At 47.5% G+C, this 19,563-nt stretch overlaps 2 protein-coding genes across 2 annotated transcripts in view; both read right to left on the bottom strand.

Moving 5' to 3' along the window:
• Positions 1-12,034, bottom strand: part of LOC144137917 (uncharacterized) — a 35,454-nt gene extending 23,420 nt beyond the window's left edge. Inside the window, exon 1 of the mRNA XM_077669936.1 lies at positions 11,762-12,034. Coding sequence (XP_077526062.1) covers positions 11,762-11,876 — 115 coding nt within the window. The 5' untranslated portion in view covers positions 11,877-12,034. The remainder of the gene's footprint in view (positions 1-11,761) is intronic.
• Positions 12,035-14,465: 2,431 nt separating this feature from the next.
• Positions 14,466-19,563, bottom strand: part of Tmf (TATA element modulatory factor) — a 47,073-nt gene continuing 41,975 nt past the window's right edge. Inside the window, exons 24-25 of the mRNA XM_077669926.1 lie at positions 16,332-16,442; positions 14,466-14,790 (exon numbers count right to left, since the gene is read on the bottom strand). Coding sequence (XP_077526052.1) covers positions 14,761-14,790; positions 16,332-16,442 — 141 coding nt within the window. The 3' untranslated portion in view covers positions 14,466-14,760. The remainder of the gene's footprint in view (positions 14,791-16,331; positions 16,443-19,563) is intronic.

Here is a 19,563-nt window from a genome sequence, read left to right as displayed (position 1 = left end):
CCCCCAGAAGCCAATTATTGCGTCACGCCGGGTCGCTTCGAAAACAAGAGCAACCATCCGCCGAGTCGAAGGCGGGTCAGGCCGACGTCAAAACATTTACGCGCTGCTGTCCGTTTCACCGGAACAGGAGCGGTTTTCTCGCTCAAGACCGGTAGCCTAGCAGGGCGAAGGAGAGGGGGGCTTCCCTAAGCGTTAGTTGCGCGCAGTGTTGCGTATACTAGTCGAGGCTTGGGAACGAAAGGCACAAGTAGCACCCGCTATGCACATAATTACAGCCCTATTATGCCTCGCGATTTGCGCCCCGGAGAAGTTGAAGGCCTCAAGACGAAGTCCTTAAGACCTGTGCCCGGCAAAACTTTGCCAAGTAAATATTATCAGTTCAATAAACACGCCCCCCCCCCCCCCCTCTCTCTCTCTCTCTCTCTCTCTGAGCAGAAGTTTGTTTAACCCACCGCGGTGGCTCAGGGGCTAAGGCGTTGTGCTGCTGAGCACGAGGCCGCGGGTTCGATTCCCGGCCGCGGCGGCCGCTTTTATGATGGAGGCGAAAAGCAAAAACGCCCGTATGTACGAGATTTGGGCGCACGTTAAAGATCCCCAGGTGGTCACAATTAATCCGGAGCCCTCACCTACGGCGCGCCTCATCGCTTGCGTTGCGTCGGCGCGTTAAACCCTGCAATCAATCAATGAGAGGGCAAGACCTGTGCACTCTGTTGAGAGGCAAAACTTCGCCATGTAAATATTACCCGTTCAATAAACACTTTCTCTCTCTCTCTCTCTCTCTCTCTCTCTCTCTCTCTCTCTCTCTCTCTCTCTCTCTCTCTCTCTCTCTCTCTCTCTCTCTCTCTCTCTCTCTCTCTCTCTCTCTCTCGGCGCAGCAGTGTGTTTAGAGAAGGGAGAGTTTCACGCGAGGTCAAGTGCCGTAAAGACGTACAAAGGCGAGAGGGCACAGTGATTTGTATGGCGTCGCTGTAAACTACGGCGGCTGTAGGTAGAGCGACATGCATATAGAGATGGAAAAACGCGCGAGATTCAAACCGGTACACACCACCGAAACCTGCGTAAAAAACGTAGGGCACCAACATCAAATACGCTTACGGATCTGCGAAGCGCCGAAGCTACCCTTGGGTTATGAGGCGCGCCGTAGTGGAGGGCTCCGGATTCATTTCGACCACCGTGGGATCTTCAACGTGCGCCGAAATCTCGACACACGGGCATTTTCGCTTTTTGCCCCCATTTGACTAAGCAGTCATGGAGACCTGGATCGAACTCGCGTCATTGAGTTCAGCAGCAAAACGCCTAGCCACCGAGCCAATGCATGGGGTAACGTGCACGGGTCAACGACCAGCAAAGAGGCCGCGTTTATGCAAGAGGCTTTTAATTGGTCCTTCTGAAGTCGATGGTCATTTCGCCCTGTCCCACTTCCTGCATAAATGTTCGCACGTAACTTATGGCGCAAGATGTATCTAGACTGCAGGCAAGAAGTTTCGGACGTCGGTCAAGAGGGTCGGGAACAGGAAGAGGATATTCAACGCGGGCGAAGGAGGGGACGCCGCGCGAGCGAGGTCAGGCCACTTAACTAAGCACTTCCGATAACCTTCCTCCACCTCCCCTCTCCACTCGCACCACCCGCTACAGCACCGCTAGCATAAACGTGCACAAAATATGCCTGTCACGTGAACGCACGTGCTCTGATATGCACACGGCACGCACGGATGCTCTGCAGCGAGTCGTTATCTGGACAACAGACACGACAATCAGCGTAACAACTGACGACATTCAAATGCGTCAAACGAGGCGAAGATAAAGAAAGAAATTGTAAGTATTAGCTGCTGAACGTGTTTGCGTTAGAAGAATCCTGACGGACTATCCTCATACTATCATATCCATGTGTCACTTTGTTTAACTGCATGTGATTCTATAATTGCAATTCTCTCGTGGAATTCGCTTTTTACTTTTGCAGTGTCTTGGCCAAACCCCCGGGCAAACAGCAACCGCGACGATTTTCTTCTGTTGGAAATATACATCACGTACAGAACGCAATCCCGTGCCGGTTTCTAAAGTGGACTTTCCCTCATTACACAGATTCATGCAGTGAAACATCCTTTCGGTGTAGTTCTGGAATCGAACAACGCCCGACGCAAAAACGCAGCTTTCGCTAGATAAATTCCGCATGATTGGTGAGAAAAAACATGCGTCCAAAATTGTTAAATCCTTTTGAGCCTAAACAAAAACGCATTTGTGTGTGTGTGTGTGTTTTGAGCTCCTTTATAGAACCGCTAGCCCCGCTTTTTCTCGTAATAAACAAGCCACGCGAGATCCTATCTGTTTAACCTGGCCTCCGCTAATCGCCTCCCGCTACTTTTCAGGTCGTTTTCAATCCACGGAAGACACTTCCACCAACCAGACCTAAACTATTTATAGACTCTCCCGAGGAGACTCCAGGTCATACCACACATCCTTAGAAGGAACCCCGACAGCCCCTGGTACCTGAAACCTCGGCCACGGTCAGGGGACTTGCTCAGCGCTTAAACTTACCGCACCGCATTCGCAACTTGCACTAGATAGTTTCCAAAAGGGATATAACTTGTCTATAATGCAGCTTGTATAGGCGAGCGTTCTCCTGCGTATACCGCGAACTATTCCACTACTCTGGAGTCTATACGTATAAGACTTCAGTCCCCAGAGTCTGACTGAAGAGTTTACATCAGAACTTTTCGAATTCGGTCAGCTGAAATAGAGGTCGCTGTAAAGCAAGCAAAGTCCTGATTTCTCTTGCGCCGGCGTTTATTGAGCCCTTCCACTGCTCGTTGGGCGTTAAACACGCACACACACCCACACACGCGCATACATACATACATACATACATACATACATACATACATACATACATACATACATACATACATACATACATACATGCAAACATGCATACGCACATACATACATGCATACGCACATACATGCATACATGCATACATACATACGCACATACGCACATACATACATGCATACGCACATACATACATACATACATACATACATACATACATACATACATGCAAACATGCATACGCACATACATACATGCAAACATGCATACGCACATACATACATACATACATGCATACGCACATACGCACATACATACATGCATACGCACATACATACATACATACATACATACATACATACATACATACATACATACATACATACATGCAAACATGCATACGCACATACATACATACATACATGCATACGCACATACGCACATACATACATGCATACGCACATACATACATACATACATACATACATACATACATACATATGCGGAAAAGCAGAGAAAGAAAAGAGATATCGCGATACATCCGCAACGATGAGAAAGTCCTGACACGGAGTCCCCCAGAATGACGACGCAGCATAGCACGTGCTTCGCTCCGCACAATCCATCACAGGCAAGCATGCTTGCTGGGGCAACAACACGGCGCTCACAAACACGCAACCTCACGCGATATACATCGGGCGATACTCGGCCGGTACAAAGATAAAAAACAAAAACGCCATGAGAGATGGGGAGAGCTAGAGAAAGAGAAAAAAAGAAAATCCCTTCCATATATGCGGGAGCGCGTGGCGCCCAAAACCCAAATGGCGCGCCACGCCGCCCACACAGCCGGGCAACGAGAAGGGTGGCGCAAGCTGATGTCACAAGCGTCCGGTGACGAGAAACATCTGCAACGCGCGCCGTCCGAGATTATTCCGCTTCTTCGGCGGTTGCGACATTCTCACCCCAACGCACAGCTAGCTGCACGCATTCCCGCGGGATACCGCCCGTTGTCCTACGACGCATATGCGCGAGGAGATTGGACGTCGAAATTGGTTTTGCTCACCCGATGAAAAGACTCCAGTAAGCCCTCGTAATAAGGAAATCGATTTTTTTCAAAATTTCGTTTAAGTCGAAGTGTTTCACGCTTACAGAGTAGCAGAGTAATATAACATCGCACAGAGAGTAAATCATCCCCACTTTCAACGAAGCATCGCTTATAACGAAGCCAGTTTCCTGTTGCGAGGAATTTGCTACACTGTAACAAAATTTACACGCTTAAGGGTGAAAAATCACACCATTACACCCTAGCAAATAAAACAATGGAAAACACCCTTAAAGGTATTTTTCCATTGTTTATAACACTCTTACACCCTGGCAAAAACACTAGAATATACCTTTTTAAAGGCTGTTTTTCCTTGTTTTTCGATAGGTTGTAAGGGTGTTAGTTATAGACAAAAAGGGTGTAAATCAATTTGCAGTGCACAACGAAGCTATTTGCCCCAAACCAACTGTTGCGATAAGCTCCCCCGACGCGCAGGATATGCTTCTGCACTGCAAGTTACAAAGTCATAGTTAATCACTGGTATACCTGTACCCCCAACCGTTTCATATCCGTAGGCAAAAACGCCAAGGCGCCAAGAATACACTTATACACTGCATGCTTCACCCCTGCCCAGGTTTCACGTTAGTGGAGATGGCCCGGGATTTTTTTTTTTTTTTTTCGGATCCCGAACACAAGTAAAAAAGGAGCAGTTAGGAAGCAGTTTGATTCGCGACATTTTGTGAAGTTACAATCCAGCAGCCTCATTTCCTTTCCCTACGCATACAGAATTAATACCCCTGTCAAACGTGCCTGTTTAAGTGCACTTCCGCCGAGTGCACTCGGGCTTCCCAAATGACACTTAGGCTGCGCGCTGCTAAACGACGAAATAAAGTGCCCTTGGCCGTGATGTCAGTGACGATAGCCGGCGTAAATATTACGCAAAATTACTTGAAATTCCCCCTCTTTATCCCGTGAGGAATAAAGTAAACATTTCGTTGTGTTTGCATTGTTTAAAATCGCAATCGGCGCCCCGCACAAGACCACAAAAAAGTGTGTTCGGATGGCGACTGCACACCGGCGCTGATATCCTCACTGTTACTCACTGCGCAGTGAATGACAGCAGCATTATTGTTTGGAGGAAATTATCTGAAAGCGTTGAATAGAACAGAAATAGGCTGAAGCAGGAACACAATCACAGGGCCACAAGAAACCACCTACGAGAAGGCCGCAGAGAACGGCTGCCATGGAGCAAAACACCCACCAAGCGGCGCTGGCGCGTGTTTGAGAGTGAGGTTATTTTCTTATTTTTCGTCGCTGCTTCAATTTTATGTAAAAGTAAACAAGGAATGTATCTATAATTAACTTTTAACGTTACTTATTATCATCTAAACGCTCGTGGTTTTAGGTTAATTTTTCCGATTTTCGGACTGCTGTTCACGAGATTACTCACTCGGCGAGCTGGCCCCGGTAAAGTGTGTTTGGGGACCACACTCAGCTTAAAGTGCGTTTCTTGTAAAGTGTCATTCGCGTTTGCCGTTTAGCTGCTCCCGAATGACATTTTAGCCGAGTGCACTCCGTGTAAGTGCACTTAAATAGGCACGTTTGACAGGGGTATAAGACTTCATGCAGTGATGGTCTCTAAGCTGGACTTTTTAGAGAGTGGCAACGACTCGCAAAAACGCATGGCGTTGATACCGCGCCTCAGCCTGAACGCAGAGCATTGGTAGAACGCATCGTAAGTAGTATATTGCTCGCCTCCGAGCAGCGGCGAAATCTGCAGTTCACGCCACGAGTGAATGGACGTCAAGTGTCGCCCACTCGGCCCCTGCTATCCACGGGTGACGCGTCGACGACGGTTTGTCGATAAGGCCGATTCTCGCCACTAAGCAGCTGCACCTCGCTAGTCGAGTCTCAACCATTTTCCCCGGAGAGAACATGTTTACACAACATCAGAGGCGGATAAGGATAAGCCCGATTTGTTTGACGACACTCGGCAAGCATCGGTGAGGTATGCAGCTCGTCAAAGTCATAACTCTGTTAAGCGCAGTAACGAAAACACAGGACGAGGGAGACAAGTCCTGTGGTTTCTTTACTGCGCTTAACAGAGTTATCATGGATCACCAACTCGCTCGTACCCACACGTTGTCAGTCATCCGCTACTCGGTCGTGCAGAGGTGTTCAGCCATTGGACATAATGGGACAAGGGAAAGCTTCAGCCGGAAGTAGGCTCTAATATTTGTTTAGTGCTTCCGGTACGATTATCATAATCATGATCATCATTAGCATGTTCGTTTCCACTGTTCTTCCAAACATGCCTATCTTGCGATGCCTTGTCCGTTCTTTGCCTCCGAATGTTCCGACCTCATACAGGGTGTTGCGACGATAATTGGAACACTTTAAAAATTTTCCCGAGCGAACCGCCGCTCTGTTCGCGCTCAAACTTGCCACGAAGGTCGCATTTTGTGGTCTATTTTGTTTGACACCGGGAACAACGACGGTACTTACCTGTTTATACTGAAAATAAATAAAAACGATTTTCACCTATGGGAAAATGGCGGCTGATCTGGACGTGCGAGCCAGCGCAAGTTGATGTTGGAACGACGGAACCACCTGGGGTATGCAGAGCGAAACGCACGTTTGGGATTCACGATGGGAAGGAGCAAAACGGTGCAGCAGACGATGAGAAAATGCACCTAGGAATGAGCTAGCAGACGATCAGAAAACCCGGTTTTCGGGCTCGCACGTCCAAATCAGCAGCCATTTTCTCATAGGCGACAATCGTTTTTATTTATTTTCAGTATAAAAAGGGAAGTACCGTCGTTGTTTCGGTGTGAAACAAAATAGACCACAAAATGCGACCTTCGTGTGAAGTTTGAGCGCGAACAGAGGGGCAGTTCCCTGAGGAAAAATTTCTAAAGTGTTCCAATCATCGTCGCAACACCCTGTGTCTCCATCGTCTTGGTCTTCCTCTATGCTTCCAGTCCCATCTCTTGGTGGCCACGCCGTCACAGTGACAATCCACCGGTTATTGCTTTTGAGTGCAGAGCCCTTTAGGGGCTCGCTCGCTGGACCCAAGTAGAGTCACACGGCGTCCCGTCGTCGCGGCGTAATCCAGAGGCTTCGAAAGCCAAGCGGTGTATATAGTAATAAGCGTTCGAAACTCGTGAACCGCTGGCGCTTGTCATACATCTCCCCGTTGTTTAGCGCAAAAAAAGCTGCAGGCACATTTGAGGCAAAATATACGTAGCTAACCGGCAGAACCCGGGTTCATTTAGTTAGGAACGCTCGTTGGTTGGTTTTTAAGACAGTGAGCAAAAAAAAAAAAAAAAAAGTGGCAGTGCAACGTCGGCACGTGCGGGAGGAAAAGCAAGCACAAAAAGAACAGAACTCCCGCTGGCGCAGTTTCAGGCAGGAGGCGCGCGAGCACTGCGAAGGCGAGAAATTTGAATTGCATTGGGTGGTAGCAGTGAGCGGATAACGGCACTACAGCCCATTGTGGCGAATCACTGTCTGCACTTCCGACAGCTTTCACATTCAGTGGAACGGCTTTAATTTTTTTCGCACTACATGCCAGCCTAGTTCACTTTGTCCGGTACGAGTCACGTGACAAATTTGATAGAACCAATCAGAAAAGGTTTCCCGCCACAATTTTACTTTTGTTTTTGTTCCTCGGACACGTCGACTGCCCCCAAAAGCCAGACACACAGCAAAAACTCAACTTTAATTGTGCGCGGTACTAGACGACGTATCTTTGCTGCCTTGTCAAGGGGACTGATACAGACCTGATGACCCTAATCCTCTCCGCCGAAACGCGCCTAACTTGATCAACCGCACCGGAGGATTATAAAAAGGCGGGGAATAATGTCGCTTAAAACCAAACGAAAAAGGAAAATGATTAGAACGAAAGCCTTTCCAGTCGGTGCTTCGCAAGGCTCTGCTCGATGTTGGAGGCTTTTCCTTGCAGGCAAGATGGGCACTAAAAAAACAAGAGCCAGGCCACACACAAACGCATCAAGGACAGGGGTATATACACCGTCGGAGCGACTCTCCAACCGGTTCGCATAGGCGAACAGAGCCCCGAGAATTCCAATAAAGCTCACAGAGAGAGTGCAGAAGACGAAACGCAGCCTCCGTTGCGTCGTATGTCGCTATTTTGCTTGAATATCATGAGCCAGGGCGGCGAGACACAAGCTTCGCGATACGCAATGTGGACGATCTTCCCTCTTCTTTTTTGCTTTAGGTTTGCCTTGTCGGCGATGTACGACACAAGACATTTAGGCGCCATCTGCTTAAAGCACTTTCGCTATCGCGGTTGCCAGACCTCCCTGGCGTTGCCGGTGCTGGCGTAGTATATGCAGTACACTGGAGCTTTCTGAAAGTGCATTCGAGCGGGGTCCCAGCGCATGCCGATAAGGGTTTGCTTCGAAGGGAATTTTTTTCCCCTAGCGTTCCATTTCTTACTTTTTTAAGCTGTCGCGGTTAACTTGTTTTCTTCAGAGTTTAGTGCAAGGAAGCAAGAAAGGTTGCGACTTGAGGCGGGACCAACGTTAGGGACGAACAAGACCACTACGGGAGTGCGCCGCACATCACACTGGAGTCTGCGAAAGCTCTTGTCGCTATCTTTAGAGCAGAATGGACTTCTTTTTGGGTGTGTGCGTGCGTGTGAGCACCCCGGCCGTACAAAAGAGCGTAGCAGAGCGTCAGCCCGCGAGATTTGAACCCGGCAACCGCGGCTTACAAGGAACAGTTGCAAAACTTGTGGGAAACGCGTGCGCCCGACAGCGCACATGACGATGATGGATATCTTATTCAGAACTAGCATATGAAGACAACGCACATAAATTTTGTTTGAAAGAACTAGCCCGCCCAACTACAGTCCAGGACCGAAGGACGTCATATCGCGAATACTAATAACTTAAATTTCCCGCTACACAGTGTTATCAAGTGACGTCAGCGGCAACGTTGTAAAAACAGAGTATTCAGCCGATTAACCGCACGACATCGTTAAAGTTTTGCGATAACACGAACCAGGAGCGCCACGACAGTTTTCTTTACGGGCGGTAGCTCTTATCGACCCCAACCCCGCACCGCACAAACTACTCCCGTGACGTCACACGATCTAGGAAATATGTGGATAGTGAACTGTTTGCAGTTGGGTAGTAATAACTCTATGGCTCGTTTTAAATTGGCATGACTTTGATTTTGCATGGATGTATTTAGAACAAACCAAAGTTGCATTTTTCTGTCTTCGTAGTCCTTTTAAACCCACCAGCCGTTTCTCCTCCGGACACAGGCAGTAGGGGCCGACCATGCTGCACTCAAGACTGCAGTTACACTTAATTAGTCAACGTGAAACAGCGCCCATTCCTCTTGTGAACAACAACTAGTGGGCTTTGTCCAGAGGGCCGCCGGCAACTAAGCAGCCGGCCAAGCACCTGGACTGCCTGGACGACACGCCCATAGAACACTCCACTGACTCCCTGGAATGGCGAAGCTAACTTGACAAAAGGGCAAATGAAATTCACTCAATTCCCTAAACAAACTGTTCACGACCCGCAGATGAAGCAAGTTACGCAGAAGGGAGAATGTTATGCCAGACTAGCCTGTAGCTAGCCTGGAGCTGACGAAGACTAGCCTGGAGCAACAGATTACTAAATAAAGAGTTCATTTTTCCTGCGTCTAGGCACGATAATTTTCTTTTATACACTGGTAGGGGGAGCTGAAGTCGTCTGAGGTGAGGAATCATGCGATCTCCTTATAAATAATCATCAGCCTAATCATCATTCACCGCAGGAGGAAGGATCCCCCCACCGTCTTCATATCCTGAGCTTTTGAATCCATTTTCTTTTTGCCACCAAATTTCCTCATCGCATTCCTCCATCGAGTTATCGGACATCCCCTACTTCTGGTCTCACCTCTCAGTATCCGCTCTGTTACCCCGGTGGGACACGGATTATCAGTTCTCCGGTTTACATGGCCAGCCAGCTCTATTTCTTCCTCTTGGTAATGCTTCGGGCTATGAAATGAGCGCCCTAGTACACCACAGAAGAAACTCGAGTGGAATACGTCCCTGCTCTAATTTAAAAAAATGCAGTTGCTGGGCAATTAATGCAGAGAACTGACAGCCTGTACATAGCCCCTCCAATGGTAGTGTGCGCTGGAATTCGATGGGGGGACACCGAAAAAAACGGGAAAAGAAAAAGAGTTCAAGAAAAGCAATACAAAAAAAAAAGAAAAAAAAAGAACCCACAAAACGCCCACAATTAAATGTTTAAAATTAAAACCTCCGGGATGCCGTGGTATACTTCCGGTTGTTTTGTTCACTTTTTCCCTCTGGGTCCCGGGATATTGCAGACATCGAAGCCGGATATGGTTGGTGCGTAGCTTGCGGAATAAAAATAATGATCTACGGTCCTTCTTCAGGTTAAGCAGAGTTGGTGGCCTTGAGCACCCCCCCCCCCTTTAGATAAAAAATATAAAAAACTAGTGCGGAGGGAGGGGGGGGGGGGAGAAGAGAAAGCGGTATCCAAAGCCATGCGTGGGTTTGACGAAATACGATCCTCACATAAAATTATTCAGCGGTTTGAAATCGGCGCGCGGTGAATTGATAGTTGTATATTTCCGACAAATTTGGCTACTACGTCCAAAACTAAAAAAATATGCTCCCTGCTCATGCGTGCGCTGAGAAACACTATTTGGTGAACGGAAAAACGACAGATCAATATCATCGACCTATATTTTAGCTACGCACTGCGAATTTATGGCCGCCGAAAAACAAAAGCACAAAGCCGAACTTCCTCCAGCTTATAACGGGAAAGCTTAGACAGATAGCAGACGACGAGCCAAAGCGAAGCAGACGATACGATCCCTGCAGACGAGAAGCGACCGACGTCTTCTGTGTTGGCGCGCTTTCGCAGAGCACGGTGGGAAACGCGGACCGCACTCCATCATCATTTCTAGGGCAAATTAGGAGGCTACGAAACTGGTCCAAGAAAAGTGCAAGGCGCATTCCCCGTGGTATATACCATCCGCGCCCTCGGGGAAACAAGGTGCTCAGCGATGCGTAAAGCTAAGTAGGGGGAAAAAAAACAAAAAGACAAATAGTCAATATTTTTTTATAAGTAATCTGCTTTCATAGAGAACATTTCACACGAGTGCCAAATATTCAGAAGAAACAAACTTTCCCTTTCGAACACGGTTTCGACGACCAACTGACGATCATTCGCCGCTGTTGCTATGGGGCGCTTTCCGTCTGAGAGAGTCGTCTGCATTTGTAATTTTTTCGGCTGGGGGTGCGTTCGCCCAGTACGTGGGAAAATTTCGAGCCACCATCGGACGGAAAATCTAGCAGAAGACACTTCGGGGGTCGCATATATGCTTGAAGACAGACGGAAATACATTATAAGATGAATTAAATGAGCGTATAGCATATCCCGGAGAGAAGGTGACGATTGAACGTACAAGCGGCACAACTCGGTGACAGCTTAAGCTCGTTGAAATGATGTGTTTCAACACTGTTCTGAGTGATAAGTTATGGAGTGGGCGCTTTTAGTGATTCCTTTAAAAATACCCAGGGCTGCAGTTTGAAAGACAGCGAGCAATTCATAGAGTTTGTCATATCCAAGACCTCTTAAGCTTCATACAGCGTGTACCAGCCCCTCAAATGTCGATGTCAATTTCCGATCACTGTGTTCACCTTTCGTTTTATTATTCCGGTTTGCAGAAAAGTGGCGACACACTGAATCCCCTGCCAAGTCGGCGCTCGGCGCATTTTCCTGAACGGCAGTACGCACACAATATATATATATTCCCTGACAGCTAGACGCCGCGCACCGGCCGTAAAACATGCGCGCGCTTTGGGACGCCGATGGATACGGTCTCCTGCGGCTCACCTTCAAAGTGCCGATAGCGGGTCACGCCGTTGTGTTGTAGTCCCGGGCACGGGGACGCCAGTATCGCGACCATCGCCAGGAGCCACACAGGGTTGAATAGCGAGCGGGATGCCATTATCGTAACGGGGGGCCTGGCCGCCACAGCAGAAAACGCAGGCACGATCGAGCGACCGACTCAAGCGACCACACAGCGGAAGGGAACTGACTGACCGCGACGAGTACCTCGACGCGCAGCCTCTCAAGACTCAAACCGGTCTTATCGGTGTTCAAAGGGCGCTTGGGCGCTTTTATACGGCGTGAGGGTGAGAGTGGGCTACGTCTCTCACACGCGCGTTCTCCCTCAAGCGAAGGGGCAAGTTTCCTCCGAGCCTTCAAACTTCTGGGAGCAAACAAGAGGCTGTTGACAGCGGCTGTCTTTTCGGCAGCTGTCCAGCACACGTGCGGTCGTTTATCTAGCTTGGCTGGCTTGGTTGTGTGGGGGTGTGAACTGTTTGAGGAGGGAAACGCCGAAAACTGGCCGAAGCGCCGAAGTCCCGTCAAAAAACTTAGCGGAGCAAGCGCGCCGGCGTGCGCGCGCCTGCGCGCAAGTGGACGTAGCGCATGAGCTGTACACTAGGTGCAGAAAAAGCGCTGTCATCGCCAGCGCGGTGAGACTAGCAGACGACAGCAAGACTGCACTTTGGTCCGTCTGCAACCTCCATCAGACATAAATGTTACTGGTGTGTGGGCTCATTTGCAGGTCGCTGTACCACCTACGAGCTTGCCCACGGCGAGTTTACCCATCGCTCGCTAACGGCCCGCTATATCTATTTACTGACGAATATTGCGTAACTATGGCAGTAGCCCACTGGCGAGCCGAGCCTTGTTCCGTCGAATTGCCCTGTGTTAGTAGTAGTCATTGTCATAAGCATAGATAACGTTGCGTTCCTCATGCCAAGCCTTACATGCGCGGTAGAGCTTGACGACAGCCGGGGCGCAGCGGCGGCGCGTGCGTGCATGACGCATGCGCGGAATTCCTGGAGTCACGTCCAGATTCCGTGGACAGATGCTGGGCCAGCTGTGTTGGTTGCTAGGTAACGCGAGGCGCTCCTGAAGGTTTTCGCCATTTTTTCTTGCTAAAGCCACTGAGCGAGCCGGGGACGCTCGGCGGTTGCCGCGAAGCACGCACTCCTGAGCGCTCGGCATTTTATTTTTAACGCGTTACGTGCCGCACATTATGGCCAGCAACAACAGCTTTGCTGTTAGAAACTCTTTTAAGTGCAAATCGACCTACGTTCGCTCCCTAAACTTCCAAATATGCAAAATTATTGTTTTCCAAGTGTGCGCTCAGATGTGCGTGGGTGAGAGATGCACAGCTGGTGTGGAGGAGGCAACTTTATTTTTCACGAAGTCTGGAAGCTCCCGGGATAGTCGACAGGGCCATCTCTGCCCGTTCAATCAGTGTCCTTTGCATTTCCATGCTAGAGCCGGCCGGCCTCCTTTCCGATGAAGTGGGGGTAGGGTTGGGTATGGGGGGGGAAGGTTAGGGTTCTGTGTACATGTCCAGAGAGTGTGATAGATGCTGGGGTAGTCTCCGCAGTTAGGACACTTGGGGGTCCCCCGAAATCGCTGGAAACGGTGGAACTGGTGTGCGAGGTCTACAGTAGTAGGTAGCATATGTCTGTCCGATTCTGTGTTAGTACAGCAGATTCCCAGCTCGAGAGTGTTTTGTGTGGTGTTGGGTGCTCCTGTCTGTGTTGACAGGCTGTCCGTAGGACATGTCTATCAACTGGTACTTGATGTACTGGTTGTATCCTTTGTTCCCTTAAATGTGGCAGTGCATGCTCAGGCGCCCGGTGGTTTAATGCTCAGGCGAGTGTGCGCACTCTCATTTCCTGACATGCCTTCGTGCCCACGTACATAGCACTTCAGACTTGAAGCAAGGACCTTGTTGAGTATGTGCACAGTATTTGTGTTACCTGGTTGCAGAAAAGCAGTTGGCACGGGGCCTGCGTGTCGGTGTGCTGGCGTCTGGCGCAGAATGGCAAGAGCGCTCTATAGCATGCGCGACTGCCCTTGTCTCCATATCGGCAGTTGTGTTGATGTCAAGTTCTGAAGTCACTTCAAGAAGTGTCTGCAACATTTTGGAAAGCTGAATGGAGTCCTCAATTTTGGTTGGTTTAATGTGAGATGTTCTTTGGGTACTTGCCCAAAATTCTTACAGCAGCACACGGTGGCTCGTCACAGCAAGCAGAGGGTGGGTCATTGAGTGAAGACAGTAGTGATGTTGCCGTGGAAACTACAATTGCCAGGACGCTCTCCACATTGGGGGATGAATGGACGATTCTTGAAAGGAATCGAGTTGGACTGGAGTACCACGTGGTAGGCATAAGAGAGAAACTGGAAAATGCCAATGGTTCCAGCCATACATGCCATTGCAATTGGCTTTAACTGCCTAGCAGCAATTTGTCTGAATTCATTTTTTTTTGCATCTGCAACAGGCTCCCGTAAAGACGAACTACAGAACAAAAAAAATTGTATTATCAGATGATTATTAGGCGGACATTTTTTGTACATTGCATGTTACAAGAGAGCAAAAGTGTTTTGTGTCTTGTTCATGAAATTTGTCATAGGTGAGTTTGTCTTAACAAGAGTCTACGGCATTTACTTCCAGTTCAGGCATGACCTTTCCATTGTTTTGAGATTAAGGTGACACTACTAGAAAAGCAGTACGACGATTTTTGTAACAACCGCTGGTAAAACATCTTTATTGACGGAAAAGATAGGGACCCGCTGTCTGGACTGTTAATACCTCATGCCCCGCATCCTATCCGCAACTCTGTACAACACAACAGTTGTGAGCACAGCTGGTTTATGTACATGCTCTGTGCCAAGCTTCTCCACTCCTTCTTCCTTTTTGACTGCTTCGAGCGGACCATAAAATGCACGCAGACACCAAACTGCCTTCGCCTGCGATGGTCGGTGTCCAAAGGCGCCCCCGGGAGGCGGTGACGCAATGCCTAGTGTTTGGCGTTGACCAGCTCGTTGATCTGAAAGAAGGGACAAAAATAAAAATGACACAAGTAAAGCTCAAAGTTAACACCTCAACCTCAATGATCCATTCAGCATCTTAGGCTTTGCAGAAGCTAAAAGATGACGACCAATGAATAAAACAAAAAAATAAAAGAGACGTTCAGGCTCTCACACGAGAGCCGAATTTGTTTTATTCATTGGTCGACACCTTTCAGCTTCTTCAATGTACCCGCCCAACCAGACGAACATACGTCAAACCCTCGACTTACTCATGCTCGGCTTTAAATATGGTAAACATATGGCTTGAAATGCCTTCTTTTCAAGCAAAGGGTCAGTTATGCCAAAGGCATACACTGGTGACAGTTAGACTTGAAATTTCTCTCTTTAATACAGTGGACTCTCGATAAATGGAACTTCAAGGGACCGGAAAAATTAGTTCCGTTTACTGAAAGAGATGTTCTAAGGTGCAAATTTATGTGCGTACACACTTCTAAGGGCATTTCATGGAGCTCTAACCACTAGAAAGTGACTGTAGCTGATAGTTTCCAGAAAGCAAGAAAACTACAAGACACGCAGGCACAGCATTCACAGAGTTGATTTGGCAACAATGAGTCGCTGTGCACTACAAAATGCGTCAATTATTTTTGTTTGAGTCCTTGCAACTGCATCTTCACGGAGGCTAGAGGCCTCAACTTCGCGAGTGCTTACGAGCCACCGAATTCAGAAGACGGCAACGTGGTAATGAAGGACGAATAGCACAACGATGGCATGAACGAGGTGACAGGAGGTGAGCCCTGTAGCCTCAGCGTCTAGAATCGAGACCGAACGACTGGAACAAGAACTGCGATGTTGCATTCGTTGCGCTAGCACGGCTAACCACTTACGAGGTGAGGCTTACGAGGCCAACAAGGCTAAAAAAAAATAGAGAAAGAAAAAAAAAAAAAAAAAAAAAAAAAACAAGAACGAAACAGCCGGAACCGTAAAAAGCTGATTCTGCTGCCAGTGGATTTCACAAGAAGTTCCATTTCTGGTTCGGTTTACACGGTGATGCGGAAATTTTAGTTCCGATTACTGAGAGTTTTTTTACGTTATCTGAATACAAAACCAACCAAATTCCAGGCAACTGTTCCGTTTACGCGGAAATTTCGTTTAAGCAATTTCCGTTTATCGAGATTCTACTGTATACCTGTTGAAAGTGTACCATCATCTTTGACAATTGATGCTGACAACTGTGTGGCTTGAAATCCCTCCTTTCCAAGAGTAGGTTCTCTTACGCCTGGTGATCATGAGGCGTGACATTACTCCTTTTTATGTATGCAAGCTACGGATGTCTGGCCTGTGGCCAGATGGCTCGAGGTTACCCCATTCCAAGTATACATTCACTTCCCTTCAGGGCGACATCTCAGCTCAAGCCACAGGAGTGCTCTCAAAAGGTGTTCGTTGATGCCCTTAAAGGAGTCAGCAAGTGGCACCCTTTCTGGGCTCCACACAGCCTGCCAAGCAAGCGCACCATATACACCCATTTGGGAGATTGGAGTACGCTGTGTGGTGTGCGCACCTGAGCCTTGTACATGGACTTGACGTCTTCCAGGTCTAGGCGCAACTCCTCCGCCTCCTCGACCTTCTCGCCGTACATCTGGAGCAGCGTGTTGTACTTCTGGTTCACATCCTGGGGTCACCACAAAAGGTCAAAGGTCAAACATATAAAAAAAGGGGGGGGGGGGGGGGGGACTAAAGTGTCTACTGCATGTGATGACAGGAGGAGGAAAACACATTTGAAGGTTGGGGATAAGAACACGATCAAGGCTCTTTCAACTAATGACCATTTAGACACTGCATAGTAGAGAAATAAATGCAGCGAAAAACTGTACCTTAGACACTGCATTCCACTGCTGTGCGCTAATTAAGGAAGATCTATGCACGACACAAATTTACTCCCTCCAATTTACACCGCTACTCTGTACAAATACACACATGCACATGACGACTCTGGTATGTGAAAGCACATGAATGCTCCAAGAACATAACAGTATACATTGGTCTTGAGGTTTAGGCCCCCTCAAATCAAACTTTCGTGGCATTTGAATGCACATGCGCCACCTTCTCCTCATAAGCAGCATCCTTACCCGAAAATCAATACAAACTGACTGCATTTTGGATTGTCGCCACAGAGGCAAGCAGAATTTTCTTTCCTCCTAATCCAAAGTCAAGCTGTGTTCAAACGAAAAGCAAACGCAGGGGAACCCCAAATCCCCTTCATTTTCTCCACACAAATAACATCCTTCTGCCTGCGTATTGGGCTTTTGAAGAGCTCGCTCAGTTCGAAGTTGTGCAAATGTCAACACGAAATGTCAATGGTTAAAGGGTGAAAAGTCAGGCTAGTTGGATACTATTCATCTTAAAAACAACAGTGTGCAAACTTGACAGGGCACAACATCGCTTTTGTTGAGCCTTTTTGAGTGCGCTCATCCTGTCCAGTTTCTGTAGTGGAGACATTACGCCTGTTGCCGGCGATCATTAACTCTTTCGCTACCGCCGGAAAATTGACTAATTTTTAGGGGTCCAAGAAAACATTTTTTTTCCTGCTAAAAAATTGGTAAGGCAGTAATTGCACGAACACAAAATGCAGATTTTTTAACGGCCTTTCCAATAACAGCAGTTTTTCAAAGGTTTTTATATATCATAGTTGTAAAAAAAATATCAAAATCAAAATTTCTGTCAAGTTGTCAAAAAAAATGACAAAAAAGGAGTTGTGTTTATCAAACCACCGGTAGTAGAAAAAAAATAGAATATATATTTTGTAGGGAAACATTTCAAAGGCACGCCCTAGAAAAAATGTCGACTTTCGCGGAACAGTTTGTCAGATATAAAAAAAAAAATATGTTAGCATGCATGGTGGTAGTGTCATGCGGTGAAGCCCAACCTCCAATTCAAAATGTGCAATTTCGGGTGGTTTCCTGGAATAAACCTGGTGGTTTGTCATTATCAGAGGCACCAATTTGCCCCCACATAACGTAAAAACATCATGTCAATGGCTGACTTTTCATTTACAGCGAGCACAATATTTGGGACTAGGACGCGATGCGGAAAAAAAAACATGCATGAAGTTGAAAACGGCACGCCGTCGCTGATGCTTGTTGTCGTTCACGGTCAGTTATCTCTCAAAACATAAAGCTGAGCTTTATTATCATCTTCTTACTCGCAATTGTAGCCTTGCTCTCAAAAATGAGGTACGATGAGCTAGAATCGTGCCCTCCGATCTTTGGCCGAGTAGCAGTTGCACGATGAAAAAGATCAGCACAACGAGCCTCCTCTATTGCAGCGCCACCTAACATTTTTCAAATGAAACAGTACAAAAACTTCTCGGAGACTCCGTCCGAATAGACAGTTCAACTAAGTAGCAACATTAGACACCCGGATATACCTTCGCTAGGAAACGAAACTGGAAGTCGAACAGCTGGCAGTGTAAGGCCAGTTTGAAGCGCTGTCCTCGGCGGAACAGATATCTGGCGACTGGGTGTGATCTTTTGACTTGCATCTGAAGTTCTTATCGCAGAAATCGGGTTAGGGTTCGGTGAAATCAGGAGCAGCATGCTTTGCTCGAGGATCAGTCGCGGACGCTCAAGGTGCAATGGCAGGTAGCCTTGAATTTGGGTAACTGCGTAGTAGCGCTAAATATAAATTTCGCGATGCAGAAACGAAACCGAAACTGTTGTAAACTGTTTGCGAATGGTCCTGGGGTAAGTAGAACTACCACAGTACTTAGAACAACGTGCGCAAAGGCAATAAAACTGCCTAAAATCACAAAGTAGCTTTGCAACCAGGCACTGCTTGACATTTTCAGACGACTTCTGGAATTATTACTGTCATAGCGTGAACCGGACGATTGAAAATCGTTTGCTAGTTCCCCATTCACGCCCTGATAGCAAAAAACAAGCGCTGGTGCAGAGTAATTACGAGTTGCACGCATTCTTCGTTGGTAGCAGTGACGCGCGATGACCACGCCCCTTTTCCACACCCAGGTGGTTCAAAAGCGTGTCAGAAATTCTGTTTCCGTAGCAAAAATGAAAACAAAACTGATTTTGAAAGGCCATTTTCTGATCTAACTCCGAACAGCTTTACTTGTTTGAGAAACGCGTGGAACGCTATGATAAGGTGCTCCCAAAAGTATCGATCAAATTGATCGATTTTCATAGGCGCGGTAGTGAAAGAGTTAAAGTCTCTTTCACTTCACTGCACTGTTGTTTCGTGATGAAACGTTAAAGGAGCCATGAAGACAACATACAAGTTGGGTTTATTAGAAAGACTGTTTAGTCCCAATAACAATGATACCAATATCATCGCAATCTTCGAACAAATAACGGAGATGTTAAAGAAAACATGTGAAGCAGTCGCGACCCCCTAGCCAATTTCCCGCAACTTTTCTATGACGTCACGGAACCTTGTTTGTGCGATTGGCGGCCGCCCAACTGACCTGTCGCGACGACACATGACTGGACGTCTGTAATGGGGCCTCTAGTTCCATTTGACCGCATCACTTCAATTCTAACGTGCAGTTAACGCACTGGAAATTATGTTTTATTGTTGGCCTCTATGACGTCATTCTTGCTCATAACACGTCACTGTGGTGCAAAATTTGAAAGTTTTTAAATACTTCTTGCTTTTTTTTCATCAAAAAAACATCTTTTGTGGCTGTAATCGAGCTGAGTGAGATACTGAATCCTAGTTCTTTCAAATTAAACGAAGTTTTATTTTCTCTAATGGCTCCTTTAAGGGGTCACATGGGTCTC

This window comes from Haemaphysalis longicornis, unplaced genomic scaffold (assembly GCF_048455015.1).
Source record: "Haemaphysalis longicornis isolate Haplotype H1 unplaced genomic scaffold, Haemaphysalis longicornis Haplotype H1 scaffold_5, whole genome shotgun sequence".
In the NCBI taxonomy this organism is placed as follows: domain Eukaryota; kingdom Metazoa; phylum Arthropoda; class Arachnida; order Ixodida; family Ixodidae; genus Haemaphysalis; species Haemaphysalis longicornis.
Note: the sequence above shows the minus strand (reverse complement) of the source record. Positions and strands in the feature narration are given on the sequence as shown.